Here is a 27,432-nt window from a genome sequence, read left to right on the forward strand (position 1 = left end):
CTTGTTTTTCCCATAAGTCTCAATAGCTGGCAAGTGGAAGCATAATTAAATTAGAATTAATCTAATGTATCGGATAAACCGCACAGGACACTTCTGTATAAAGATGCACTCAACGAACACGAGTGGAAAAAAAAACCCCAAATTAGCCTAAACACTCACACATGACGTGTATCAGCAAAAAAAAGCACCAGCTAATTAGCATAAGTTAAAAATATTCAATAATTATAGCTTGGAAAGAACTAAAAATAATTAGCTCTTGTTTGAGAACCTGGGAAAAGTAGGTTTTTATCTACTTGGGACAGTCGGAACATCATTATTTTTCCTCTCCTGGAATCAAACCTTGAATCCTCCTCGCTGTGAGCTAACAATGCTAACCTGCTAACCTTGACTGCTATAGCACATGAGAGGTAGAAGCAAACGTACGGCCTATTTTTCCCTTCATTCTGAGCGGAGTCTTTCGGAATGTTCAAAAATTCCCTCTACTCAGCATATTCCTGCTGGAGGGATTCTGGCTGAGTCTGTTTTCAATAAGAGCGGACCGGTTCTGGTCTTGACTCGGGCAAAAAGAGCCGACCCAGTCCTGCCAAAGCTGAGGGACTCCAGAGCAATCACCATCCATCAACCCCTCCCCTGGGTTTGACCCCTGACCCCCACCCAGAGGGGATTTAGGCTCCCTTTCTTGGGTTTGCAGGTGTGGGAACCAACATGTTGGTAATGGAAGTGGGGCTGGTCTGTGTGTTGATGGCTGACGATGAGGATGAGGGCAGGATGAATGTTTACGCCGCCGCTCTTCTCTCCCCGCCGCCTGCTCGGAGTACAACATTCCTGAAATGTCTGTCGTGTTTGGAAGACAAACGGTGTCCGTGGGTTCAAATGTGCCTCAAAGGTAATTAGCCTCAACAAGCTTTAACGTTTGTCGGCTATTTCCAAAGTCACGCTGCCTTGAAAATAAATAAATGAATCAATGCAGCTGTTTTTATTCCTTCCAACTTTGGAACTCCCAGAGAGAACTTGCTGAAAAGGACTTTAAGCTGATTCCAACCACAGCGTCGGCTCCCTGCCGTGCTTCTGAAGGAAGTGGGACCGGACAAACACGCTTCCATGACATCACCTGCTGACATCAGCGCTGCAGCATCACACCAACGCGCCACGTCTTGATATTTTAGGGCTGAAGTCGGATTTCTCCTCCCTAAAACGGCTTCGGGAGGAAGAGGCGGGTGTGAGTCGCTCGAGGTCACGCAGTGAACGATGTCACGTCTGGCTCCATTTTCACAGGCCAATCAAAATTCATCGCCGGTGGGCAGAATTCTGGGGCATCCCCCACCCACCAACGCTCCCCCAGTGGAAGCGGCGTCGCACTTTGTTGTTCAGGGTCGGTGTTTTCAGAGGAAACGACTGTTTTTCTGTATCGTCAGGGAAAAGAAGAGCAGCAGCTACCTGCAGAACGGTCGGGGACGTGGGGGCGACGGCGTCCTTCGCTCTGTTTTTGTAGCCCTCACACAGGAAGTGCTCTCCGCTGGGGCCTCATTCATGCCGTCTGGAAAAGAAAACTCTCTCACACACACTCACACACACACTCTTTTGTCTTCCTTGCGTCCCCTCCTTCCTCGGGGTTTCATTTATAGCTCTAATTACAACAAACAAGCAAGAACATCCAGAAGAGGCCGTTTCCCCTGTTTACATCAGCCTCGGTGATACGGCCCAGGCTAAATATTTACTCGTCCCAAAGCGGGAAAAAATGTTTGTTTTTTCAAGCTAAAACTAAGTCATCCGCACTGAGAACATGTGAAGTTCCTGCAAAGCATCTAAAAATTGCTTAAACTGTTTCTTCTTTCTAAATATAACGGCGGGGGCGACCTTCTCTGGTTGAGGCTGAGCCCTAAAACTCTGCTTCTTTTCGGTTCTGTGAAACCAGGCTTTTACACGATTTAAACTCACACAATAAAAGAAATGCGTGTAACATGTCACACTAAAGGCTGCATCACACCAGCTTTCACCACCAACCTCCAACCTTCAAACCACGTCTTAACCTTTGAACACCAGCCCAAATGTCCTCACTTTGCTGGTAAAATAAGTATTACTTTGGTACTCTGAAGGAAGCACAAACACACACACTCACACACAGCGTTGACCAGCAGCTGCCCTGTGAACCACAGCGCGCTGCAGGAAACTGGCGGTCTGGCCTGTGGAACACTCACCTCCTACTGATCCCACCCAGGTCACCAGCTTTATCATCTGTTGCCATAGGAACACCAGCTAATTATCTCGTGTGTTTGCGTGTTCTCCTCGTGGCGGTGAGGATGAGCTCGTCGACGGGGCTCTGGCCTGCAGGTGTGAGCGATTGTGTCCTGTGGTGCACCTGTAACTAAAGGTCGTTTGCTGTTAATTACTGCCCGCGACAGCTGGGAGGCAGAAGACGGCCTCCTCAGAACGGGTGGCCCAGACGCTTCCTCCGAAATTCCTCCAGCAGACCTTTAACGTCAAGGTGCCACATTCTGAAAGCCTCTGCAGAATTTTCCGCCAGCCGATCATCCTTCATAAAAAGCTGCCTGGTGTGGGCAGGACTTCCCACCTGTTAGAGGGAGCCTGCGACAGGCAGCGGGAGGCCAGGGCCAACTGGAGCGCGCGTGCTTCCTAACCCACAAACGACGCCCGTCGTCACCCTGAAATCTAACGTCTGAGGGCGACAACATGTTCTAATTATCCCCTGTGGCTGCTTCCTGTCTGTCTGGGTTACGTTGAACACTTAGGCGTCAGCATTTACTCAACACTTGAATTCCTCTTTCTGGGGCCAAAATCTGACTTTTGTTCTTGGAAGCAGAAACACTTCTCAAGATTCCCAAAAATGAACAAGTGAAGGCCGTTAAAGGCCGGCGAGGGAAGATAACGGTGCTAAAGCCATTTTTGTAATTACTATGTAACGATATCATGGCAGGAATCTTGGTCAGGCTCGACTGGGAGCCAAAGCTGAGCGGGTCGGTACATCACAGCCGGCTCTGTTTCATTCCTCCTCAGGCAGATGCACAGATCAAAGCATTATACAACCAGGTCACATGACCTGGGTGCTGCGTGCGGCCTGATAAAGGGGACGAGCACCAGGGACATTTCTGCCTCCTGGGCCACTAGCCTCAAAGGTCGCAGGTTCCTCAGAGGTCACAGGACCCCCTAGAACTGGGCGCCTGCAGGTTCCAACCACATCAGAGTCACTGGAAGGGCCCGGCATCAGACCCTCGGTCCTGGGTCTAAATGGGGAGATTTCAGTGCTGCTGGAGGACACCATCAGGCACGAAAGAGGCTCAGACCACTCAAGGATGGACTGTTTCATTAGGAATAAGACAATAATCCCGGATTTCAGACGGTAAACCAGTTCAGAACAACGAGGGTCTCTCCTCCTCCACAAAGGGTGGAGGGCATCCTCAGGTGTGGCTCAGTGGTTTGGGCCTGGACTCAGAGGCACCAAAGCAGGATGATCATGGTCTCAGGCAAAAGCCTTTGAGCTCTCACACCAAGGAGACACAGGGCTCCTCGCTCCTGCAGGGTTCTCCTGGGCTTGAGGTTTCTGCTGGGTTCTGGAAGTCAGGCAACCCATTTGTGTGTCACAGCAGAACCATGACGACCTCTCCGAGCAGAGGCTCACATTGGGTTGTTGACTCCATACCCATGCATGCAGGCTCCAGGGCCTTCAGATTCCCCCCGTGACTTCGTCCCCGGGAGTGTCCCCGGGCCACCTTGGGGGGGGGGTCTCACTGAGACACCTGTGCCGCCGCTGCGTGGGCGCCTTCCTTCCCTCCTCTGCCCGCTTCTACAGTGGGACACGGTCCACAAGTCTGGTTTTCCAACAACAATGATAGAATAAAACGAACCATCCGAGTCAAACCTTCTTTATGACTATGAAAGACCGAAAAGTGACCAATAACTGTTGAATCTGCTCGACTTCACAAGGTTCTAAACCCACATCTGTGCACGGGGACAGGCTGGTACTAACTGACTGGGCTCCTCTGCTGGGAATCAGCAGGAAAAAACAAAGCCAAATTTGCTTTAAACACACACACACACACACACACACAGGAGATGAAGAGAGTACAGAAAACAACTTTGTGTGTGTTAGGTGGGGGGGAGGGCCGAGGCCTTCTTATAAAATCCTCCACCGAGTGGAAAAATCCCCGTTTTTATTTAGCTTATAAATGCTGAAGTTGACCGTGGTGGTGAGATTCTGCATGGCGACAGAATAAAAACAGCTCGAGACGGTCAAATAAATAAAAGAAAAATCTGATTTTTCTCCCGGGGTATTATGTGAACAGCAGCTCCAGCTGGCAGGTAAATAAGATTTACTGAGTTTCTAAGTGTCTGTCAGATGTGGGGGCAGTAAAAAATAAAAAAGACAGCCTTTTTTTTCAGAGCAAATTGCTTTTTGGACCACGCGCTAGCTTATTATGTTGCATTAAGGCCAATATCTGGAGGAGTTATTCCTGGAAGCAGAGGGGTCAACATTCTTGGCCGCGGCTGTAGATTTTAGCGAATGCTGTCCAAAGCTGTGGAGCGACTCAGAATCATGAGCTGTCACCTTCCACCGCGGCCGCACAAGCGTGACAGCACCGAGCGCTTGCAGATCCCATCACGAGGGCTGACTCACAGCAGCGACGCTGCAGAAAAACATCCCACAGCCCCTCCAAACATGACGCGGTTCCCACGAGGACAGCACGACGAGGGGAGCAGGATCACCTGACCCAGATAAATAAATAAGTACACGCGCAGATAAATCAGGACATTTTACATGACACAGACATTTTAGTAATAAAAAAAAAAAAGATTTAATCACACACAGTGCATGATTCCAGTCGCTTCCTGTGGCGACGGCCCCCACAACGGGACAACCGTGCACGTTCACCACTGGAATGATTTACAACTCAATCTGGACTGTTTGACACGTGCACAGATAAACAAACGCAGCCTCCGTTTCTCGTAAATAGCTGCAGGTATTTTTAAAGATTGTGCTAGTTTTTCTGCATTTCTCCATTACAGTTTGCACTTCTTTTTTTTACAGTAACAGCTGGCAAATTGAACAAGGGGGGGGGGTTAAAGGTCAGTGTTGCGATCTCTTTTAGCAAAGTGCCACCAGGCGCAGTAACAAAAACAACATAACAAAACAGTGTGTACTCTCTTGCAAGTGGACCCAGATTACTGCATAAAAAGGTCCGTAAATAGTGGTTGCTGTTCCCTTTAAATACATCCCAGAACCACACCAGTGTAATAACCAGCAACAATCACACGACTGAATGTTCACGCCTGAGTTCACAATAATGTGTGTTACCATTGACACAATATTAAATCTATGCAATCAAAATGCTTACAGTGGTTACAGCGACCTCAGTCTTAGTTCCTAAAGTAAATAAAATCCCCTCAGAGGTGAGAATCATTAATGGACGAGCTCTACGTGCATGAGGAGCAGATGATGTCATAGATGAGGCACCAAACACTAAACCACAATGACATTTGTTGCAAGAATGGTTGACTAAAAGTGAGCCTAGCGGACAATAATTAATGTCGTGCAAAGGACTTTGGCCAAAGCAGTTTTCTTTTTAAATGACCCGTTAGGCCAAGTTTGTCTTAATAGAACAAAGAAATCCTGGCGTGACCTCGGGAAGCCTTTCGTGACTCACTTGGTTCGGACGTTAGCTAGCTGTGCCTTGCATTGTGTTGCATTGCATCCATTACCTTAGTAAGAGTGACGGATGTGTTGATTAGTTGGTGTGATTGTGTGTCACACCAGAGCTTGAACTGATAAAACGTGAGCTAAATTGAAGCAGATCACACCCAGTACTGATTCTTCTGCAACGTTGGAGTGCTGGGATGAAGAACTTGGGAGGATGAGGAAGGGAAGCCATTCCTCCAAGAACTTATTTGCACGTTAGAATCAGCCGTGCGGCGGGCGTAGCCCCAGTCAGGCGTCAGTGACCGATCCAGCACCGGGCCACCGTTGGATGTGCGGGTCAAGGGTGTGACCGTCACCGTGGGAACTGCTGGGCTCCTCTGAGCTTGTGCTTGGTAGGCCTGGCTGCTCTGAAGGCCAGTGGAGTCCGGGTCCTTTGGTGTAGCCGTGTTCTGTTTCCGCTGCCTGTGGTGTCGCAGAAAGACGACCAGGACCACGAAGATGATGACGAGCAGCAGCAGGGCCAGGAGGGGCAGGATGACCAGGAGGGGGTTGGAGGGCTTCTGAGGGTACGACTCCACACGGACGGGTGTGTTTCTGAAGGGATGCTCCTCGGTTCGGTGCGTCGGTTTGCCGAGGGTTGTGCTGAAGACGCTGGTTCTGTTGGCGTTTCCCCAGCGGCTCTGTCCTTTGAACTTCTGCTGGTTCTTGCTCGTTTGCTGGGTTGGATGGGAAGCAGTAGTCAGAGCTGGGAAGGTCGTTCCACTCCTGGATTTCTGGAGTGGTGTCTGAGACTCTGGTGCTGTAGCTGAGACGGGACTCTTTGTAGTCAAAGAAAGTTCTGGGTCGTATGGAACGACGGTGAAGTGGAGCTCCCCTCCAGCGGGTGGCACGGTGTCGGCCTTCAGCAGAAACGTGAACGAATCATTGAGTTCTCGGACTTCCGTCAGGTTGGCGCTCAGCTCCAGGCCCACCTCCTCCCGCACCACCTCCTGAAAGGTGAAAGACTGAACTGGCACAGATGTGTGGGACACGCCTGGTTTAGGCCGAACCACCTTGCCGTACTTAGGATGGGTCTTGATCTCAAAGACGGGGTCGCTGCCACAGATCTTTGCGAGCGCTGAAGCATTCAGGAAGCTGGTGGCCAGTTTGACAGTGATCCCATTGGGAATCCTGACACCTTCTCCCACTTGGATCAGGGGCGCTACAGTGACGTTAAGCACCTGTCCAGTCAGATTAGCCTCTGAGGTGAAGGCGGTGAACTCAAAGCTATCTTCAGCAGAGGCCACAGAGGTCATATGATAGGAGAGCTTTCCAGACTTCAGATCCTCCTCTTCAAACTCTTTGACCTCCAAATTCTCCTTCAAGACTTTTCCAAAGAGCGGGGGCCTGGTGATAAGATAACGGATGCTGACGTTTTTCCCATTGGACTGGGCTGCGAGGTGATCCTGGCTCAGAGAAATGAAGGTCTTGCCTTGTTCCAGCCACAACCGTGAGTGGTTAACCAGAGAAATGGTGATTTCCGTCACTTCCAGGTTAAACAGTTTGTACAGCGGTTTGTGATGACCATCTGTAACACTGAAGTAGAACACCCCTGAGCCGGTGCTTCCATCGTGGATGAAATAGATACTTCCATTATTGATCTGGGCTTGTGTGAACGCCCCTATCGACTCGTTCCATCTTCCCTCAAGAGCCAGGAAGCCATTGTTTGGTTTGCTGATGACAGAGAAGCGAATGTCCTCCGGAGGGTCGTCCAGGTCTTCCACATGGAGATCCTCAGGTTTGAGAGCGACTGTGTCTCCTTGCACCACCCTCAGACCTGGAGATTTGGTCCTCAGCAGAGGCGGCTGATCGTTCACAGGCAGGATTGTTATGTTGAACCGCTCCTCCACCACGTTGCTGCCTTCGTGAGGGCGCTGCGCCGTTTTGCCCTTCGGATTGATCCAAGCGCTGAATATGAAAGAGTCCCGGGTCGTCTCTGAATTGTCGTGCAGGTAGGTGATGCCGTACTTATTAACGATGAACTGAGAGAAGTTGGGTTTCTCCTTAGTGAGGTTCCTTTCCCCCACCACTATGACGCCATGCTGAGGCAGAGACAGCACCTGGAACCAGACCTCGTGGGAGCTCCGCTCAGGCGTCGGCAGCTTGGACATCAGGTTGGATGCGTCTAGTTTGGATTCGTCAATGACGACGCTTTCCCCTTCTGTTACCACGGCACCTGTTACCCAGAAAACATCAATCAAGCTCTAGGTGTGAATCTGCGAGACGGCAGAGCGCTGTTAGCATAGCTGACATCAGGTTCATACCTGTGTTTGCAAGCAGGACGGTGTTGTGTTCAGGTCCAGTGTTCTCATAGGAAATGTCCACTCTGAAGGTCTGACTGTCCAGAGACGCAGGCGCTGATGTCACATGGAAGGTCAGGGAGTCCATGGCTTCCCACCCAACGGACTCAATGGGACTTTGCACATACACCACCTCTTTTCTGTTCACCTGAGGCACAAACAGGAAATAGATCCTCACTCTAACCTGGCGCCCGTTTTGTCTTCCAATGATACATTAGACACAAAACGATTGGAAAATATTCCCACTGTGCGTGTGCCAGAGAAGCACGCTGAGGATGTTCTCACCATGTCTTGTGTGAAAGTGGAAATGTCTGATGTGGAATTGTCGGGCCGCCTCATCGCCAGACGGCCCAGCTTTGGTTGGCGAATCACGTTGAACGTAATGACCCTGTTCGAGGAGTTGCTGAAGTCGTTCGTCACCGCTAGTAAATCCTCACTGGTGAGGGTTGTCGAAGACCCTTAAAAGAAGCGAGATGGAATTAATTAAATAGATGATAAAGCGGCTGCCAACCTTAATTTTCCATCTGGTTCTTAGTTTGCGATCAACAAGCTGCTGAGCGACGGGATGAGGCCATTGAAGTCTCCCATCAACGCTGGCGTCTTACATCGCTGCTAAAGAGCTAAGAGCTGCGTACAGTTCAAAAAGAAGGGGAAAAAATAAAATCTGCTCACTGGGAAAGACACAGAAATCCTGTCAGCAGGGGAAAACAACTGAGAGCTTCTGTTCTGCTTGACATGAACTGTCGTGGATCTCCGACAATGCCGGGAATCGGGAAGGCAATGAAGGAGAGAGGACGAGGGGCTGATGCACAGTGAAATTCATTCATCACTTGTCACGAGCACTCCCACCACCTTCGGCTGTCTCCCACGGGAAATTTCCATCCGGAGGAAGAGAGGGAGACGCGCGTCTCTCATCTCCTGCCGATGTGTGCTGACCGGCTCCGTATCGGCACCGGCTGGATTTCAGCAAACAACACGAAAGATTTAGAGAAACCAGGTGAACCGGAGGAGACTGAGGATGCTGCAGTGTGTTAGAAGTGCTAGCGTTGCCGTAGCGCTTTGCACATGTGCAACCACAAACCCAAGACTTTAGAGCTCGATTCATAAGGGTGCGATTCCTTTTGAGTCAGAGGATCTTCAAACTTAACGGTCATAGGAAAAACAGCCGGGTGGTCGACACGTCTATTTTAACCCTGAGACAGGGTTTTTACCCTGAGACAGGGTTTTTATGCGTCCCTTCATGTTGGTTTTTTTTATAGCAAATTGTAAAAAACCCCCAATTGTTATATTTTATAGAAGCAATAATAAAGAGTGTCAGACTGCAAATGGCCTTTCTAAGGAGACTAAAATGTAAATGTTGCATAGTTGGAAGCTTCGCATCTTAAAAACAAGAACATGCTCCACATCAGAAAAAGGGGTTTGATGGGTTCAAACAGAAAAAAAACATCCTCAGTACGAGCGGGTCCCCCCCCCCACTTCATTACCAGTGACAGCTATTATCACGCCAGCGCTCACCCCCACCCCTCTGCCCCGCCTGGCACTGGGCACAAGCAGCGCTGCCTCGGACTGACAGAGCATTTGGAGCCCCCGCTCTGCCTGTGGCTGGGAAGCTCAGCAGAGCGCGCCAGCTGGCAGCTTGCCCCCCGTAACCATCCCTTCCATCCAAATCTGAGCCGGACTGGGGGAAATCGCATAACCCACCCCACGCACAGATGACATCATCTTGTTTTACCACCATACAAATTCACTGTACATCAAAATCTTCCAGTCTGGCTTTTCTGGTATTTGGTTTGGTTTTTGGTTTAATCAATGAGCAGTTCCTGGAAAAGTGCTGAAATACTCAGGTGGACAGGTTTAATCAGCTTCTAGCAGGCTAATGAAGTCAATATTGAAGGCAGGGGCAATTAAAAATGCATTGTTCCATCATTTTTACAGTCTTACACTTGAGGATGTATCAGCAGGAGGATTTACCTGGAAACACCTTAAGTGGACGGTTTCGCTCTAAACTGACAACTAAAGCCTGGGCGGTGATGCTGAAGATCTGCCTGGGAGTGAAGTTCACACCGTCGTTGACTTGGAAGTTGAATCCACCAGACATGGCACCTGCAAATTCAATGAGCGTGATTACAAAAGGCTGGGGTTGGTCCCAGGAACTCAATGTGCAGGCAGGTTTATGCCTTTGTGAACAAACAGCAGCTGTCCTCTTTCTATGTGGGCCTGGGTAAAGTTGAGCACGGCTGCCATGGGGGCACTCTTCAGGGCGAGGTGCCCGTTGCTTGGTGGGGTCACCATGAAGTGCAGCTCCTCCGGTGGCGAGTCCAGATCGTGCGCCTGTAGATCCTCTGGCCTGATCTCTGTCACCGAGGACACCCAAACCTGGACAGGAAGAACAGATTCAATCTGTAATCTGTGATCTCAGAAAGTTCGCACATTAAGTATTAAGTAGACTAAATATAGCACAAAGCAAGTGGAAACACAGTAGGAGTGTTTGTGAGGGACAGTTAAGATGATTCTTTAATGTGAAGGGAGCATGAATCTGGCCATCAGAACCAGGTCTGGGTAGCAGCACCGAGCTTCTGCATGGGAGCAGATGGGATTGAAACTATGTGTGTGACAATCTTGAGGTGTGTGACAAAAGGGGAAGGATCTGAAAAGGTTACTGCAACCACATCTGGGTGGGGCCTGCAGAGGGGGAGAGGGAGAAAAGGCCTGAATTTACCCTCTGGTGATCGCTGAGGACAGGTGACACCAGAGTCGTCACAAAAAGGGTCACTGACAGTGACCCACACACACACCAGGAATGAGCTTCTATCCAGGTCAACAGGTGCATAACATGCCAGCCGTGGAGGCACCAAGTACTGCAGGGATGCAGAGCTTCGAGACGGATAAACACAGAGATGCTAACGGCCTGATTAACTGCCCCTTCTTATTTAAAATAAATTAGGGCTCAATCCACGCTGATTAAACTTTCAGGCTTTCCTGCAGCTGAACCTCCTTGTGCTGATTAATATTCACCAATTTAAGTTTAACTTCCTGTCAAAGTTGCCTAATGTGTTTGACGTCATGAGCTATGAGGACAGCCTGTTGCACTACTGATGTTTTCAAGAACTGAGTCTTTGGGGATTACGATAAAACCACAATGTTCTGTCCTGTTGGTCAAGCTCACATTTTCCACACCATCATGTTATTGCTTTTGTTTTATTTATGTCACTGTTGCTCATTAAAACAGCTGAATAAAACACAACCGAGGTTCTTTCCCAATTAGCCGCTTTAACCACATCTAGCCACTGAACACATCGCCCCAGCGCCGCGGGAGTGTTGATATGGTTGATACGCCTCAGCGAATCACTCATTTTACAGGAAGTCACAGCCGGACCGGTCCCGTGAGACTTCAGTGTGACTCACTGCACGGGAAAAAAGACTAATTACATCAAACTGCACAAATTCAGAGCAAAAACCAGAACAAGCTGCTCATCAGGCTCTTTTTCATGCGTTCCTGTGTGGGCGCCTGCACAAAATAGAGATAGTTGTCATCTGGGGATATAATTCAAAGCACACCTTAAAAAATGCGCACACACACACACACACACACACACACACACACGTGAAGGACTATCTTGCACTGCTGCCTGTGAGCGTCTGACTGGAGCTGAGCGAAGTGCAGGGACAGAGAGCCACCTGCTGGAACTATGGTAACCTTCACTTTCACCTGAAGATAATGTTGGTTTGAAGATGGAGCTCATAAATGGGTCAGTTTTCAGTCATCGCTCAAACAATAATTCCCTTTAAACATAACCATGCACTTTAGACTTAAAAAGAATAATAAAGTGGGTAAGAAATTGTCCTCAAGGTGCTGGATTCTTGAGGAATTTCAAGCATTTGGAGAAAAGCTGCACAGACAATAGAGACCTAAACTTCTTAACCCCCCCAACCCCACCCCTCCTCGTCAAATAGGGGACAGAGTTTAAACAGGATTAAACTGAAGCTGTGAGCTCACAGTAAGTGCTGTTTCCATCATGTCACTCCACACTTGGATGCTGTAAAAAGGGGCTAAATCATGGCGGCGTTCTGTGGTGTGTCACTTTAAGGCCTGGGGTCTTTTTTAAAAATGCTTTTGCGATCATGAGAGGACTTTGAGATCATTTGAAGTCAACCCAAACCATAAAACGGCAGCACCCTGCTCATACAAATCCCAGCAGCGTCAACAGAATAGGAACTTTTTAAATTTCACTTTATTCTTAGCTGCAGCTAAATCTGGAACCCTTCCAAATGAAGGCCAGCCCCTCGCCGCCGGCCCCCGGGCCCTCCTCCACATAACTAGCATAGTTCCCCCCACCCGGCCGGCCCTGGCAACTTGCAACAATCCCTACACACCACTGACAGAACGCTACAGCAGAGGCCTACCTGCAACCAAAAAAGGGGTTTAAATATAGCGCAGCAGTGCCGACTCACCCTGAGGACCCTGTTGGCTGTAATAAGAGGGGGCTCGTCGTTGACAGCTGTAACCTGGACGTGCACCGTCTGGCCGGCGCTGTGCTTCCTCAGGCCCGTGTCGTTGGCCCCCACGGTGAAGTTGTCGGTCGCGGTTTCACTGCCGTCGTGGACGTAGTAGATGAACTCGTGCTCCACCTGGTAATAAAGGAGCGGGAAGATTAATGATTATTACAATTATTAACCTCCGAAGACCTTTCGGGCAAAAACAACTGGATTTTCAGATCAGGTGTAAGATTTTTTTTTAAAGCTATTTCTTCCTCACTGGAGACTTCCTCTCCCTCCTCCAGGATAAATCCCTCACCTGTCTCCTGGTGAACGAGGTTATGGAGACGCCGGGATGTCGGGAGTGCTCAACGTGACCGTGCTGCGGGGGCTCAATCACGCTGTACAGGAAGTTGATTCCAGAGAAGTGTGGGCTGGTGACGCTCAGCACGTCTTGGGTCAGCGCCCTGGAGGCGCCCTCTTTCACAGTGATATTGGTGACTTGCAGTGGGATGAGGCAGGGGATGATGTCAACAGACATCCGAATGTCACGGACGTGAGTGACCCCGTTGGTGGCGTGGAGGACGAAAGCGTCACTGGCTTTATTTGGCTCTGCCTGCACGTACTGGATGTTCCCGCCGTTGATGTCCTCTTGGGTAAATGTCGTGACGCCGGACGTTTTGGTTCCGATGTAGCGCTCTTTGTCAAAGCGCCGCAGGAACCCGTGAGGCGGCGCCACCGTGACTGTGAACACGATCTCAGAAGGCAGGTTATCTTCGTGAGTGACCTGCAACGATTGCGTAATACTGAGTGGTACAATTCGGAACCCTGCTGAGGTTTTTTTTATTTGTTTGTGACTTAAATGAAAGATTTTAGAATTTGCTGTTTATTATATCATGTAAGCTCTATATTCAGACACTCTCAGGCAATATCAAATGCTGTACTTTAAATATCTATACTTAAATTAAACACACCTGCATTATATAAACCGGTCAAATAATTATTCTGACACCCAAAAGTTCATGAGGAATTAGCATTAGCATGAGAGGAAATGATCGTTTGGGCTCACACCATTTTGTTTTCCCATTTGAGGTTTCTTGAGCCCTTTTTGTCAGCTAGGTCCCTTTTCTGGGCTTAATTTTTGTGTCATTTTATCACATTATAATTGTCATTTTGCAGCATTCTAACATCAGGATTTTGAACATTTTTGAACAAAACTCTGTATTAAAAGATTGTCTCTGATCAATCAAAGGTTCTTTAAAAAGATGTTGTTTCAATAAATATGTAATGCTTGAATATTTACGATGCGCTCACCTCTAACACGGACTCGTCGATTTTGACTGGCTTCCCTTCTTCCACCAGTATGGTGCCGTGATGGTGCAGGATGGGCGGCCTCTGGTGACTCTCCAGGAAGACCTTCACGCTGATTCGCACCGTCAGTTGAAGATCTTTAGCTCTGACTGTCAAATTGAAATAATCTGCCAGGTGGCTGCTGTCATCATGCTGATAAGAGATCAGACCCTCTTTCAAGTCAGACTGAGTAAAGGAATCCACGTTTGACCGGTTGCAGCGAAGTTCTCCATATTTAGGGCCCTCGACCAGACTGAACCCCACTTCCTGATCATCTCTGATATCCAAATTTGATTCCAGGCTAAAATTACTGCTGTGAATGGTCACCGACTGGCCTTTCTGAACCAGGAGCCCGGTGTTGTTAGCGACCTTCAGGAATGGTTCTCGAGCACTGATGTCCAACAGGCTGGAGATGAAGTGTTTTCCATCGGAAACAAAGAGAACGAAGCGGCCGGTGCTCGCACCTTTGTGGATGAACAGGACGCGCTTTTCTTCCAAATCCTTCTGCTGGAACTGGAACAACCTGTGGGTGGTGTCGTTTACCAGCACCAAGTCTCCCATCGGGATCCCTCGTCGGGTGTAGATCAATTGACTGTCATCAAAATCGGAGTCCGGGTCGTGATAACGTAAATCCTCGATAGTGAGCAACTTCTGTCCGTCTTGCACGACGTGGAAAACTTTATCTATAACACGTACTGGCTTTTGGTCGTTGATTAACCGAACGGATATGTTGAAGGTTCCTGCTTTGGTGCCAACGTCGTGGTCTGTAATGGACGATCGGAACCCCTCAGTGATGGAGGCTATGAAGGCAAAGCTGTCCTGAGTCGCCTCACTATCATCGTGGATATACATTATGCGTTCCTCCAGTACATCCTGATTACTGAACGTTAGAATGTTGCTGTAGCTGGCGTTGGAATTCGAGTGGCTAATGCGTGCTAGCTTCCCATGTTTTGGGCTGCTCGTTACTGTGTAGTGCATGTCTTTTGTGCTCAAAGTCTCTGCAAACAGTTTGTCTTTGGTGATGAGTTTGCTCTCTCCTTCCAGGACGGAGAGGCCACGGTTCCTCAGAAACACGCTGTTAGCATCAGCTTTAATGGAGAACTGAAAATCGTAGTTTTGCGACTGCGCGTGTTTGGAAAGCAGCTGAAATTTGAACCTGTCGGTTATGTTTTCGTGAGGTCGGTCCACGAGCTCGTAGTGGACTTTGGAATTAGTTAAATCTCTCTGGCTGAAGGTGGAGTTCTTCCCCAGGACCGTGGCGCCGAGCAGAAGTTTTCCTTTCTTTGGTATCGTGAGAACTCGATAAAAAAGGTCGTCCTCAGAGAGGCTCACACCTTCCGTTGTAGCATAGAGACAGTCCGAGTCCAGTGTGACCTTACGAATCTTATCCAGCTCTAAGACGACATTTCGCACTAAATGGTACCTGACCCACTTCACGGTGATGGGAAACAGCACTTCCGTGGATGCTCTTCCAGCCACAGTCACGTTGAACTTGACCTGATCCGCGGCACTGGATGTCTGGATTTCCTGAAAAGTGCTAACGTACCTCAGGCGCTCTTTTTCCAGGAGCCTCTGGGAAAAGGAATCTGTCGGTCTCCATTCCCCGCTTGAGTGAAGTCTCTGGAGCTCTCCGTACTGAGGGGCTTCGCTCATATCGTAGCGAATGTCCACAGCCTGCCTGATGGCGTTGGTCTGCACGGCCAGCTGGTTTGAGCCGATTAAAACAGACTCCCCCTGGATGATGTCGATGCCCGTGTTGTTGGCAACCTTATACTCCAGCGCTACAGCCATGACCCTCAGGACAACAGTGTTGCTGACCTTTTCCCCGTCACTAACCCTCAGAACAATCCTGGAGTTCCAGACCCCTGTGTGAACATAGAACACCCTCAGTTCTTCCAAATCCACGTAGGAGAAGGAGGCGACCGCCGCTCCAGGACTATTTTCCAATTCTAAATAGCCGGCGTTTACGTTCAGGTTACCGAGCACGGAGAAGACGAGGTCCGTGTGGTTGCTGTCAATGTCCGTGGCCTTCAGGACGTCCGTAGTGAGACGCTTTTTGGTGTTTTCCAACAGGACGAACAGATTTCCTTCAGGGAGGCTCAGTTCAGGCGCATCGTTGGTGGGCGACACGGTAATGTTATAGCGGTACAATCTTTTCTCCTTCAGGTAATCGGGAACTTCCCTCCTGCTGCTGGAATAAATGGAAAATATGAAGAAGTCCTCCGGCTCCTCTGATCCGCCGTGGATATACATGACTCGACCATGCCAGAGATCCAACATGCTGAAAGTGTTCTGCTCTTGATCTGGATCCACGTCTAGTCTCACCTGACCGTGAACTGGCTGCTCCACAACTTTGAACATGATCTGAGACTGTCGGATGCCAAGTTTCTTGAAATCCAAATGCACCTTGACGTGTTTGGCCTCGAGAGACGCCCGACCGCCTTCCTGGACCACGAGATTTCTGAGCTGAATAAAATCTGTCCCGTACCTTCTGTCCAAGCCTCTGGCGAGGGTGGAGACCTGGAGTGACGGTGTTGTTGTCATGATATGAAGGAGGGAACCTGGAGGAGTTTTTGGACTCACGGTCGTCGCTGGTTCGGGTTCTTTCTCTGGCTCGCAACCGACCGAAAGGTCCCTGGTGACTATGGCGTTGGAGAGACCCATCTTCACTCTGTTGATTTGGATGTTCCTCAAACATCCTTTGAAAGAACCGCCTCTCACGCGCTTTCCGGAAACAGAGAGTAGACCCACTTTTTTGACTTCCGCTCTGGTGCTATCGTCAACGCCGCCCACAAAAAGGTAACCTCTGAGCTGGAAGCCCTTGGGACGAGCCCTGAGGCTGTTCTTCACGACCTCTCCGTCCACAGTCAGCACCAAGTTTTTAGAACTGAAACTCAGCTTAATGAAATGCCACTTTCCATCGCTGACAAAGGTGAGGGAGCGCAGCTCAGTTCTGGTTCCACCCTTACCGATTATAGCCACTGGTAAGCCTTCCTGGATCTCCACGGCAACAAAGTCCCCTTCCCTGGCCGAGTTGAACAGGATTATTCCCTCTTTGGCCGATGTGTGCACAACACACTCGAACACGGCTTCCTGCTGGGCATTCCAAGTCGGAAGTGACATGTAAGCTCTGGAACTGAAGAAGCTGATGGGGTCCTCCTCCGTGGCCAAGAACTGAGGGCTGCACCCCGGAGACACCTCGTACACCTTCTTGAACCCAGCATAGGGCCTGAGTGACGAAAGCACGTCGTGCTCATTGAACACCACTTCGTCCATGCAACCTCGAAAGCCAGTGGGGTCTCGAGGGAGGTAAACTCGGTCCAAGCCTCCGGATCCTCCAACAAAGAGGCCATCGGCGATGTGAAGATCATACCGGGAGCTCGGCATTGTCAGACTGGCGTGAGAGTTCTTGTCCACGGTCAGAGTGAGGTTTTGATGCGTGTGGCGAACCTCCGCCGTGTGCCAGGCCAGGTCATTTAGCTGGGTACTTTTCTCCGAATGTAACACTTGTTCCCCTGATCCAAGGTCCAGTTTCAGCTAAGGAAAGGAAACAAAATATTAGGAGTCACCAGAAGGAACCTTGCACCTGTGTAGCTGAAGTGTTCTTTAACTAGAATGGAAATCATCAGCTCAGACTGAGGCAACCTGATCCGACTCTGGCACCATCAACAGTCACTTTAACGAAACAGCGTTTTTGTTCTGCCGGTTCAAACTGACGTTATGATAAAGCAACGCCGGATTTAGGTGCCGTCGCCTTCAGCACAGCCCTCCGAGCATCGTGTCACAGTCCCGGCTGATGGTGCGTTTAGGCGACAAGCGTGTCCAAGCGCGCTCCTCCATCCCTGCTACTGAAGCGCACGATTGTGGAGCAAAAACATTGTTGATGAAGACACAGGGAATAACAACCCCAACCTGAGAGGAACCTGCGGGGCTTTATTAGCTGTAGATCTTTACAGAACCACTTACTTTGTGTGAACAAATGTAGAACAGTGTGACAGATTCGTCAGTTTATGTTTCAGTGGTGAGCACAAAGCAATCTGCAAGCCACTGCCTGTCATTTGTTTAATTTTACCTCTGGAAAATGACCTTCTACGAGATAATAACACATTTACACAGGGGAATACAGGCACAAAGATGAGTGTGTGTATGCTGGAACACGTGCTGGAGCCACAGATGTACCCACCTGCAGGCGACCAGCGTGGAGCTCCAGAAGTAAGTGGTCAGTCTGGCCGGCAGCGAGAAACAGCAGGCCGTTGGTGCTGGAGGTCCGGAAGCGAACGCGGAGCGTGTTACGCTCGGATGACTCAGCTGCCTTGAGCTGTACAAAGCCGTCGCCATAGAAGGAAGCTGAGAAAAGAGACATTAGATGGGGGTTTTCCCCAATTAAAAAAACAATAAGAAGAGTATCATCAAAGGCTTTAGAGTCTTATAAGGATGAAGTCTGTGATTTACACCAATTTAATGTCAGGTCGCGGTGTGAAAACAAAGCAGAGTAAACAAACAGTAAAATCAGCCACTGGTGCTCTAAATATAGCCAACATATGACATTTACATATATAATAGGCTAATTATCATGTTCTTGAGAAAGAGAGCAATGTCCCTGCAAGTAGGATCTCTCTCTCTCTCTCTCTCTCTCTCTCTCTCTTTCACACACACACACACACACACACACACACACACACACACACACACACACACACACACACACACACACACACACACACACAAATTACACCTCAGAGTTAAAAGAATGCCTGTGAAACTCTCTTAATCTTCCAGCTTTCAAGGTGTCCAAAAGATGTCTGTACTTGAGGCACTGGAACACGATGATTTACATACATCCAAGTGAGCCAAAGGTATAATTATGACACATTAAAGCTTTTCCTGCAGTAGTAATAACCACTTTAAACTTAGAACAAAAAAAAACCCTCCTTCCCACAGATCAGATGGCAGGTAGGCATTTCTCCTGTGTTGTAGCTCTCGGAGAAAGTTGTGTGTGTGTTGTGTAGAACCGTGGAAACGGCATAAATAAAACCTAAAGCCGTCTGACGTGAATGCCACAACAGCTGTGTACAAACTGAGGAAGTAAATGTGGAGGTGGGCACAAAAGAATCAGACGTGCTCGGGCCTGCTCGGCACTGACAGGAACCGTCAACCTGAACATGAAAGGCTCTGACATTACTGGAGGTCCTGTGTTCGGGGGCGGCGGCGGCGGCGAGCAGGCCCAGCTGTTTCTTCGCCCGCACCTTCCGGCCCACTCACATTACCCTGTAATCTGGACTAACGTGCTCTGATTTCTCATCTGCGCCTCTGTGCCCCGGCACCACCAGTCCAAGTTTTTAATGAGCTCCAGAATCCCACGCACAGCCAAACGTTGACACACACACACCCGTCTCCGCGGAGACGCGCGTCCAATTCTGCGTCTGATTTATTTGTCATTAGCCGGGGCAAGAGCGCGACTGCAGCTAACGGTCCAGTGACTCACTGAAGAGGACAGATGTGGTTGATACGACTTAACGCATACTTTTTAAAGGGTTAATGCACTAATGGGAGCTTTGCTACCCCAAATCCAATCAGCGTGGATGGGGCAGCATAAACTATGATCATAAACCCAGCAAAGCGTGCTAATAAACCTTTGGCTAAATGCATTAAAGAATATAACATCCACACAAATCAAAAATAATATGAACGTATAATAACTAATATAGCAACAAATGGCACCACACGCACATACAGCAAAGGACACATGTATGTGGATTCGTTTAAAAATGAGGGGAAACGCGATGTTTTATGTGTGAGCAGTTCGTCCACGCTGTCAAGACACTTAATCGTCAAGTTTCGTCAGCATAAGTAGCGGACAAGAGTCTGCTTGTGGTGATTTCTGGACCCACGCTGATTATTTTTCATCGTGCGTCACCCATATTTACAACCCAATTCATGTAACAGGCACTCTTCGCACCCATTATTTCCATTCCTCCAGCTGCCTCTGCATACTTAAGAGGGTAGAGAGATTTTGTACGACCAGCCAGCAGCAATGAGCTGACATTTCTTGGTTAAGTACCAGGATGGACATGCACGCCTAATTGTAAGTGTTGACGTCACTATAATGTGAGGGGGGCTAAAAACAAGATGGCCATCCTCAGAGTTCTATTTAAGACACGTTTTGTTTAACATTCTGAGTTGTGGGATTTTTAGCCCAAGGCAGTAGTGACACCTTTAAGAGTCCACCTTTAACAGAGGACGGGGGGGTGGGGGGGAGGCTAATCTATGTCTGCAGGGTTAGTGGGTTGCTGTTTTGGGGACCTTCTATTGTGAGATTTAACAACAGTGAAGCCAGTGACCTTTAAGCAAACACAGTCACAGTTACTGTAATTTGAGGGGTGAGAGCGGGTCTCTGCTCGTCAAATTCAAACGCACGTCACTTTTTCTGTGAAAGACGAGAGAGCACACATGAAACGCACGGACGAGAACTTTTCGATCAAATTTCCGCAATCTGCAGTCAGGATGTCATTATTCGGACCTCGCAGTCGTTTCTGGATGAAGTGACCTGAAGCAAAGCCACAATGTGTACTGTAGATATCTTCAGTGAAGGATGAGGCTGAGGGCGATTCACGGTAAAGTGGCTTCTGATTAACCGAGGGGCAAAGCTTGGATGAACTGAACACAATGACACATGCGCGGGATGAAGTGAAGCAGAGAGGCCAGCACGTACATGGAGACAATGCACATCTAACAACTTTCTACCTTGGATCCTCCTGTCTGCTCCCATGATGTCAGCTGAGAGTGCTGCTGTCACAGTCAGATAGTTCTTCCACTGCAGTGGGCAGCACAGTCCTATTTCTGCTGCTGCAGCCTCGCTTTTGCAGCCCGAAAACCGCCCTCCCGTGCACCGTGCACGCAAACTCTGCTGTCCCCCATTGGCAGCATTAGTACCCTCATTACTGACAATAACGCCAGCATGTGCATGGGGAGCTTTACCGTTTCCAGACAGGAGGGGGGCGCTTCACTAGGTAAACACTTGAGGACACTTGTTCAAAACCCAAGAAAACTGAGGGGTGGCTGTAAAAATAACTTAAAAAAAAAAAAAAAAATGTCATGTATTTGTCATGTAAAACTTGGGGTTTGTTCGAAGGACAAACTAGGACAAAAAAAGTTACCTCCGTAGACGAGCTGGAGCAGGAGCGACCACCAGAGCAGACCGCCGAGCCACAACTTCTCCTGGGTACGTTTCACAGCGGGCTCCATCTTTCGCTCTTCCCCCGGGAGGAAACTCTGGCTTTAACCCGTGCGCTTACATATTTACCGACCTGTTGTTGTTTCTTCGCGCTTTGCTGCCGCCACACGGTGAATGTTGATCCCCAAAGCGGCGAACGCGCGTCCGGAGCGGCGGAGCGGCGCCCGTGAATGAACCGACGGACTCCCGGAGGTTGTTAGGCTCCGCCCCCAGCGGCTCGCGCGTGTGTGGGTGTGCGCGTGATCCCCAGTTTTCAAAATAATAGTCATAGATCTTGTTCGGATTACCTGCTCAACTCTGGCTTTTGGGATTAAATAGACAGGAACAGGTTTGGAATCTGGTCGTTTCTGCGGGGGGGAATCATGTTTAAATCCGATCCAGAAGTGAAGAGAAATCAGATTGACGTCAAATGTGACTCCAGCTGGATGCTCCCGTCAAAACACTCATCCTGACGTCAGATCTCCCGCGTTTATTACAGATCACGTGGTCATCAGCCTGCGACGGGATTATTCCAGGCCTCTGGCTGTAGGCTGCCAGCACCGCTGCCTGCACCATGGTTACCCTGGCAACCACAGTCAACATTTCAGCTTTAGTCATTTACATTAGGAAAATTGAGATGTTCATAAGACACATGTTTGTGTTCATGTTATCAACACATATCTAATAAATCAGATTGTCCATTTATCTGTCCGTCCATGTGTCAGGCTGATATCAGTGAGAAATTGTTGCAGGACACATAATTATGGAGTCAGACCATGAGTATTCAAGTAAAATATAATTATTTCCAAATAGATAAAGATAGAAACAGAGGCCCCGTTATGAACACATTAACTGTTATGGATGAAGGAGGTTCAGTTTCCTCCACTCCAGTTTGATGCAGCTGTAGATAGGATGGTAGTAGCGCCTATCTGCTGACATCAGATCAGTCACGATGTCCATGTGATTCAGGCCGGGCAGCAAGTAGAGCGACACCTTGACATCCAGACCGCTGAGAAGCGCCGAGAACTTACAGGAGGACTGGACCGGAACGACGAAATCGCTGCTCCCGTGAAGCAAAGCGAACGGAGGCAATCTGGAGGAAAAGAGCCCGACCACGTCACCAGGTTCACTGCTACATCGAGGCTGACCATGGGCCCGCCTGCTCCCGCTGTCTCACCTGCTCAGTTTATCCTGGCCGACCTCCTTCAGGACGTGCGTGGGTGAGTAGTACGGGAAGTTCTCCACTCCGTTCATGGCTTTGTGCATGGTGGAGACGTATTCCACCGCTCGCTTCCGCTCGTGCTCGTAATGCTCCAGGATGTTGTAGACGCCACTCAGCCCTGTCCCAGAACCGAATGCATATATTTGGGTGGACGTATTCTGACGCGGTGATGGTGGACTGCACAGCGATCCTTACCGATGACTCCTCTCACAGACTCCGCCACCTCTCTCTGCACGCCAGCCTCCACGAGAAGCTCCTCCCTCTCATCAGCGAGAAACAGCGCGGTCAAAGCGCATAAATGGGCACCTGCCGAATGACCAATCAGCACTATTTTATCCTGTTAAGAGACAACGAGCGGGACACGGGGCGCTTCAAGGTCAGACGCTGGCGTCAGAAATATTCAGACTTGGCCGCAGTGCAGCCTGAAAGCGGTTTAAAGTTTCCGTACTTTGTCAAAGTTGAACTTCGCTCCGCTCTCGCGTGCCCAGACCAAGCAATCGGCGATATCTTGGACCATCCCTAATACGTTCCCCTGGCGATCGGAAGACACCATCAAAGTCAATTTAGTCAATTTACCGTCCATCTGCCTCCAGGAGTAGGGATATGGACTTCATATTCCAGTCATCCCTGCTGATTATTCCGAGGCTGCTGGCTGGTTCTCACCTGTGGGTAGGTGCAGTAATCAGGGCAGACGACCGCTGCGCTCAGCTCTTCAGACATCTGCCTGGCCAGCAAACAGTAAATGGATCTTTCTCCAGAGCCCCAGGCGCCTCCATAGATGAAGACCACCAGAGGCGGAGGCCCATCGTTCAACCTGCTCACGTTGGGAGGGAAGTACAGGTCCAGTTTCTGGCCCCGGCGGCCAAATGTGATGCCCTTCAAAGTGTCCACAGCATCAGGGCTTTTAGCATTCATGCACATTGCGGTAAACCAATCAAAAACACTTTTAGGTCAGTGTTGACACACCTTTTCATAATGCTTTTTGTTTTCGTCAGTCTCGTACCAGGACTTCAACTGGAAGTAAAGTCTCCCGTACTGGAGATATCTGAGACGTTCCAGCACAGCTTTGGTCATACAATAGATCCGTCTGTGGAACGGAACAGAAACAAAGCAGTTACGACGGTGACAGTTTAAATTCAACAGCAGCTTTAGGAATTACCTGGGTTTTAACGCTTCTATGTACTTCTTATATCCCGGTTTGTTTGGCCAGCCGTAAATGCACTGAACAGTCATTGAGACAGAATATGGAACAGCCACCAACAGGAGACCCACAGCTACAGGTAGCACCACTGGACTTTTTAAAACAGACCTCAATTTAAAAAAAAGAAAGATAATAAATCATACACGAAATATATTCATATTTAGAGTTCTGAGAGATCGTTGAACGTGAGATACACTTACATGTAGCTGATCAGTATAGCTTACCTACAAAATTTGAAAGAATAATTGTTAGAAAATATATGCCGATGTCCATATCTTTCAGCCTTTAGATTATCCACCTAACAATTCTTTATATAATTTAACGCTTGGGACAAATATATATATATATATATATATATACACATTTAATCAATAAAATGAATTTATTGTAAAACCGAATAAAAACTTCGTTGTGTAAACACAATGGCGCCATCTAGTGGTGTCGTCTATAATAATACTGAGAAGATGTTTTTACTCCCTAAACAGAATGAATATTACGTCTCTCCCCTAATGAAAAAGAATTAAATAGAAGTAAAAGCACTGCAAATTCTTTGATTAAAATATTTTAGGATTATCTTCAAATAAAAGGAATCAGGTGATCATGTCGGCTAAATTAGCTTACAGACATGCAAAGCTGCATCATTGCACTAGTAAGCTGTTTTTGTTTTTTGCAGTAAATTAGATCAAAACTAGAGCCACAACAAACAAAAAAATCCATCGCAAGAACAGAAGACATTATGCTGCCAAATTAAGTTCTGCAGCCTTGTCTTGTTAATGTACCACAAAGGTCAGCAAAGCGCAGGAAATCAACGTAAACGTAATGACATGTACGTTCAACAGAAGATCCTTGTGTCCGAGCTGTGCTGTCGTTTATCGTTAAAATCCTTCCCTTATTCGAAAAAAGTGGTAATAAGAACAGAGCATTACTTCAAGATCAAAGAGCTGCGATAAACCAGCGTCGACCTGACACACGCGAATATAAAGCAGATTCTGAGAAATTAAATCACCACCAGCTTCCGACTTGGTGTTAAGTTAACACTTCCGGTTCGGTCTATGCCAATTTGTAGAACATTGTTGCGTGTGTACATTTGTTTCCAGTTGATCGACCATTGCTTTAATTTCACATTGTTATTAAGATGAGCTGTGCAAAGACAAAACCACGCAAATACTTTTTTTTGGATCCATTCATAGCGTATGCGGAAGCGATGAGGGATTGTCCTCTTGTCACCGTCACTTCTCTCTGGTCTGCGAACCCGGAAATGCCTGTTCCTCAACGTCGAATATGACAACACACACACTCAAACGTTATCAGCGACACGGTGGTTGGTTTGTGCAGTATGTTGAAAAAATGAAGTTAGGTTTATGAATCCTAACCATTTCTGCACATTTGTCTCTAAATGTTGTCTCTAAAAAGATGACTACAAAACATTGCATTTTAGCAACTTGTATTAAAAAAACTTTTAATTTAAATCTTATCCTGAATAAGAACGTGGAAAAACAAATACTGTAATATTTAACTGTTAATGCAAAGATAAGGGTATTACTTACGACGGTGTTAGTGCCACAAAAAATAATTAGAAGAACATTAGGAGAACATTAATAAAAGTTACTGAAAGCAGCACTACCTGCACATGACCAGCAGGGGGAGTTACCACGCTGTCATTTACATTCTAGATGAGCCTCATTCAATCACACTGATTAGGGAGGGAATGGACTATAAACGTGTAATTTTGGGCAGGCAATGTTTGTGCACAGCCCTGATCATACAATACATCACATTAGCTACAGGGGTATTCAACAACGCATCCTTCTATTTCCTGCCGATGCTTGTTACCATTGAGAGAATCTACTCGTGTAAAAAGGCTCAGAAAGGCTTCATGTTTGTGGGTAGAGTCACAGAGGAACCGCGTGAACATGCAGCGCTTCATTACCTGATTAAAATTGGATGTTTGACCTTTGACCAATGTCCTATACCAACGTGCTTTACTAACACGATTTACAACAAAGACTTCTCTGTGGATTAAAAGAGTGCAGCACAGCAGCGGGCAGATGTTTCCTCGGCCACGATCATGGAAAACCTTTGACTCAACATCATAAAACCAGTGAAAGGAGAACAGTGTAGGAGAGCTGACCATCCTGAGGGTTATTATGCTTGGCCACACAGGAACAGTCTCAGGAGTGGGTGCCTGAGCATCATCTACCGTGCAGGGAGGCCCAGGTGCTGCACTGGTGTCAGACTGGAAACAGAACCTTAAATGCAAAGTCAGACCAGCAGCTGGCAGGACCTTTTAAAGAGCTGTGGCCAGAGGAATGTAGCCCAAAGGGATGTGTTAAGATTAGTAAAACACAGATGCGAAGCTACGGGAATTCTCTGCTGAAGGAGTGAAGAATGATCGGACGTGGGTCCGAATCCTGGGATGAGTCCCGGTGCAGCTCCACATTCCGCTGGTGGTTCTGTGGACATTCAGCAGAGCAGAGTTTGCAGAGCACACTGGCAATGTTTGCTTTTCCTCAGCACAAACACGAGGCCTGAAACAAAAATGAAGATTTGTGTTGCTCTTCAGAACTATGCAGATTGTCTGTGTGTTCAGCTTTATGCAAATGAGCTTTTCAAAGAGCAAAAATGTCAACTTTACCTACCAGGTGTGGCTGTTTGGACTCGTGTTTACTGATGTAAACAAGTAAACATTGGATGGTTCTTTCCTCTAATCTGACCCAGCCCTGTGAGCCCCTCGCTGGTGCGTGGCATTGAACCAGAACCAGAACCTAAACGGCTTTCTTTCCTGTCCATTATGCCCTACAACCCCCATCTCGGAACCGTGGAGGGATCAGGCCTCCGGTGAGCTCAGAGACAGAGGCATCTTTCACGGAGACTCCACAAGCACATCGGGTCCAGAAAGAACCTCCCTTTGATAGCAGGGAACCATGGAAACTGGCACCAGCCGCAAGAAACGGTTTCTAGGAATTCTTGTGCCTGGAATCACATCCGAGCTGCAGCGGCAGCGTTGGAAGGCACTTGGAGAGCAGCACAGGTTTTTCAGGGGGGGCCCCTGGTTGATTGGAGAGAAACAGAGCGGTTATTCTTGTCAGACCCTCAGGATGAATGCTAACAAGTCCGCGAGCATTCTTAAGAAAGAAAGGAGCGACACATTCAATCAGGAAACTGACCCAGCAAATCCATCACACACACTGCTGGAAACGTTCAAGGTGCACCAGAGCCCGGAGTCCAGTCCGGGCCCTGGGTCCAGCCCGGCTTCTTATGGTGCAGCGCAGCTGAGGAGGATCTGGGTCACATGTTGAGCAGTTCACTTTAGCTTCTTCCTAATGAAAGCAGCTTCTTCAATTATCCTTCACACCTTTAGAAAATGGAATTATTAACTTCTCGGTGTATTATTAACATGTTATCTCACAAATCTGGGAGATATTTTTAACAACACTGGAGTGCGTGTGTGTGTGTGTGTGTGTGTGTGTGTGTGTGTGTGTGTGTGTGTGTGTGTGCTCCTTCTCCGTGACACTTTTGTCTTAATATAGTCCGAGTTCAAGTTTCAGTGCGTCACGCCTCCATCATGAACTGACTGAGTCAACAGAACGTTAGAATTCTTCTTCCTGAGCGAAGTGAGTGGGCGAAAATCACATGTCTATTGTGTATTTGCACACGCGTGCACGGATACGCTGCACGATGGCGCCGAGCAGTCAGGCCAGAATCACCTGACCTGGCGGCCATTTTTCCCACTCATGCGGACTCATCCGCGAGGCTTGAAGCTGCGCACAGGTGCGCGAAGATGCGCCTGGCTGCTGATTTCCATCAGGGCCACACACATGTCCTACCGGACCATGTGTAAATGTGCAGCGCATGGATAAAATATTATTAATGTCGCTCGTAATGTGAACAGAGACTATTCCTGCCGTTGAGGCCCGCTCAGGTGACATAACCAGACTAAACAAAGTCTATTTTAGAGGCCGTCTATTTCAATCCTCT

At 48.3% G+C, this 27,432-nt stretch overlaps 2 protein-coding genes and 1 long non-coding RNA gene across 5 annotated transcripts; all 3 read right to left on the bottom strand.

Moving 5' to 3' along the window:
- Positions 1-4,104: 4,104 nt before the first annotated feature.
- Positions 4,105-21,367, bottom strand: cspg4ba (chondroitin sulfate proteoglycan 4ba). Its single transcript, XM_003975019.3, has 10 exons — positions 20,976-21,367; positions 18,002-18,165; positions 13,783-17,355; positions 12,788-13,255; positions 12,445-12,621; positions 10,170-10,368; positions 9,964-10,095; positions 8,278-8,450; positions 7,957-8,140; positions 4,105-7,868 (listed from the first exon to the last, which is right to left on the bottom strand). The coding sequence occupies exons 1-10, from the start codon at positions 21,061-21,063 to the stop codon at positions 5,809-5,811; spliced, it is 7,218 nt and encodes a 2,405-aa protein (XP_003975068.2). The 5' UTR covers positions 21,064-21,367; the 3' UTR covers positions 4,105-5,808.
- A 440-nt stretch (positions 21,368-21,807) lies between these two features.
- Positions 21,808-24,706, bottom strand: LOC101065702 (probable isoprenylcysteine alpha-carbonyl methylesterase ICMEL1). Of its 3 annotated transcripts, none has more exons than XM_011615813.2 (9): positions 24,623-24,706; positions 23,655-23,678; positions 23,413-23,562; positions 23,220-23,340; positions 22,917-23,129; positions 22,702-22,785; positions 22,449-22,590; positions 22,209-22,371; positions 21,808-22,124 (listed from the first exon to the last, which is right to left on the bottom strand). In XM_011615813.2, coding segments are annotated over exons 2-9 (1,113 nt in total). In that variant the 5' UTR covers positions 23,657-23,678; positions 24,623-24,706; the 3' UTR covers positions 21,808-21,886. The 3 variants fall into 3 exon arrangements, with proteins under 3 accessions (XP_011614115.1, XP_011614113.1, XP_011614114.1); XM_011615811.2 differs by lacking the exon at positions 24,623-24,706 and adding an exon at positions 24,381-24,472; XM_011615812.2 differs by lacking the exon at positions 24,623-24,706 and adding an exon at positions 24,285-24,455.
- A 184-nt stretch (positions 24,707-24,890) lies between these two features.
- Positions 24,891-26,834, bottom strand: LOC115247605 (uncharacterized). The gene is made up of 3 exons (XR_003886647.1): positions 26,622-26,834; positions 26,094-26,503; positions 24,891-25,982 (listed from the first exon to the last, which is right to left on the bottom strand). It is a non-coding gene; the product is annotated as an uncharacterized lncRNA (long non-coding RNA).
- Between the last annotated feature and the right edge of the window lie 598 nt (positions 26,835-27,432).

The sequence above is a fragment of the Takifugu rubripes genome, chromosome 21 (assembly GCF_901000725.2).
Source record: "Takifugu rubripes chromosome 21, fTakRub1.2, whole genome shotgun sequence".
NCBI lineage: Eukaryota > Metazoa > Chordata > Actinopteri > Tetraodontiformes > Tetraodontidae > Takifugu > Takifugu rubripes.

Bases quoted from the DNA above. Each gene is read 5' to 3' on its own strand.
- cspg4ba (XM_003975019.3), bottom strand. From the start codon at position 21,063: ATGGAGCCCGCTGTGAAACGTACCCAGGAGAAGTTGTGGCTCGGCGGT. The intron at 10,369-12,444 runs GTGAGTCGGCAC...CTTCCTGTCCAG, and splicing joins CAGCCAACAGGGTCCTCAGG to GTTTGGGTGTCCTCGGTGAC. The intron at 8,451-9,963 runs GTAAATCCTCCT...GCTTCTTTTAAG, and splicing joins TCCACTTAAGGTGTTTCCAG to GGTCTTCGACAACCCTCACC.
- LOC101065702 (XM_011615813.2), bottom strand. The intron at 22,786-22,916 runs GTGAGAACCAGC...TCCGATCGCCAG, and splicing joins ATTACTGCACCTACCCACAG to GGGAACGTATTAGGGATGGT. The intron at 22,125-22,208 runs GTGAGACAGCGG...CTTTTCCTCCAG, and splicing joins GGCCAGGATAAACTGAGCAG to ATTGCCTCCGTTCGCTTTGC.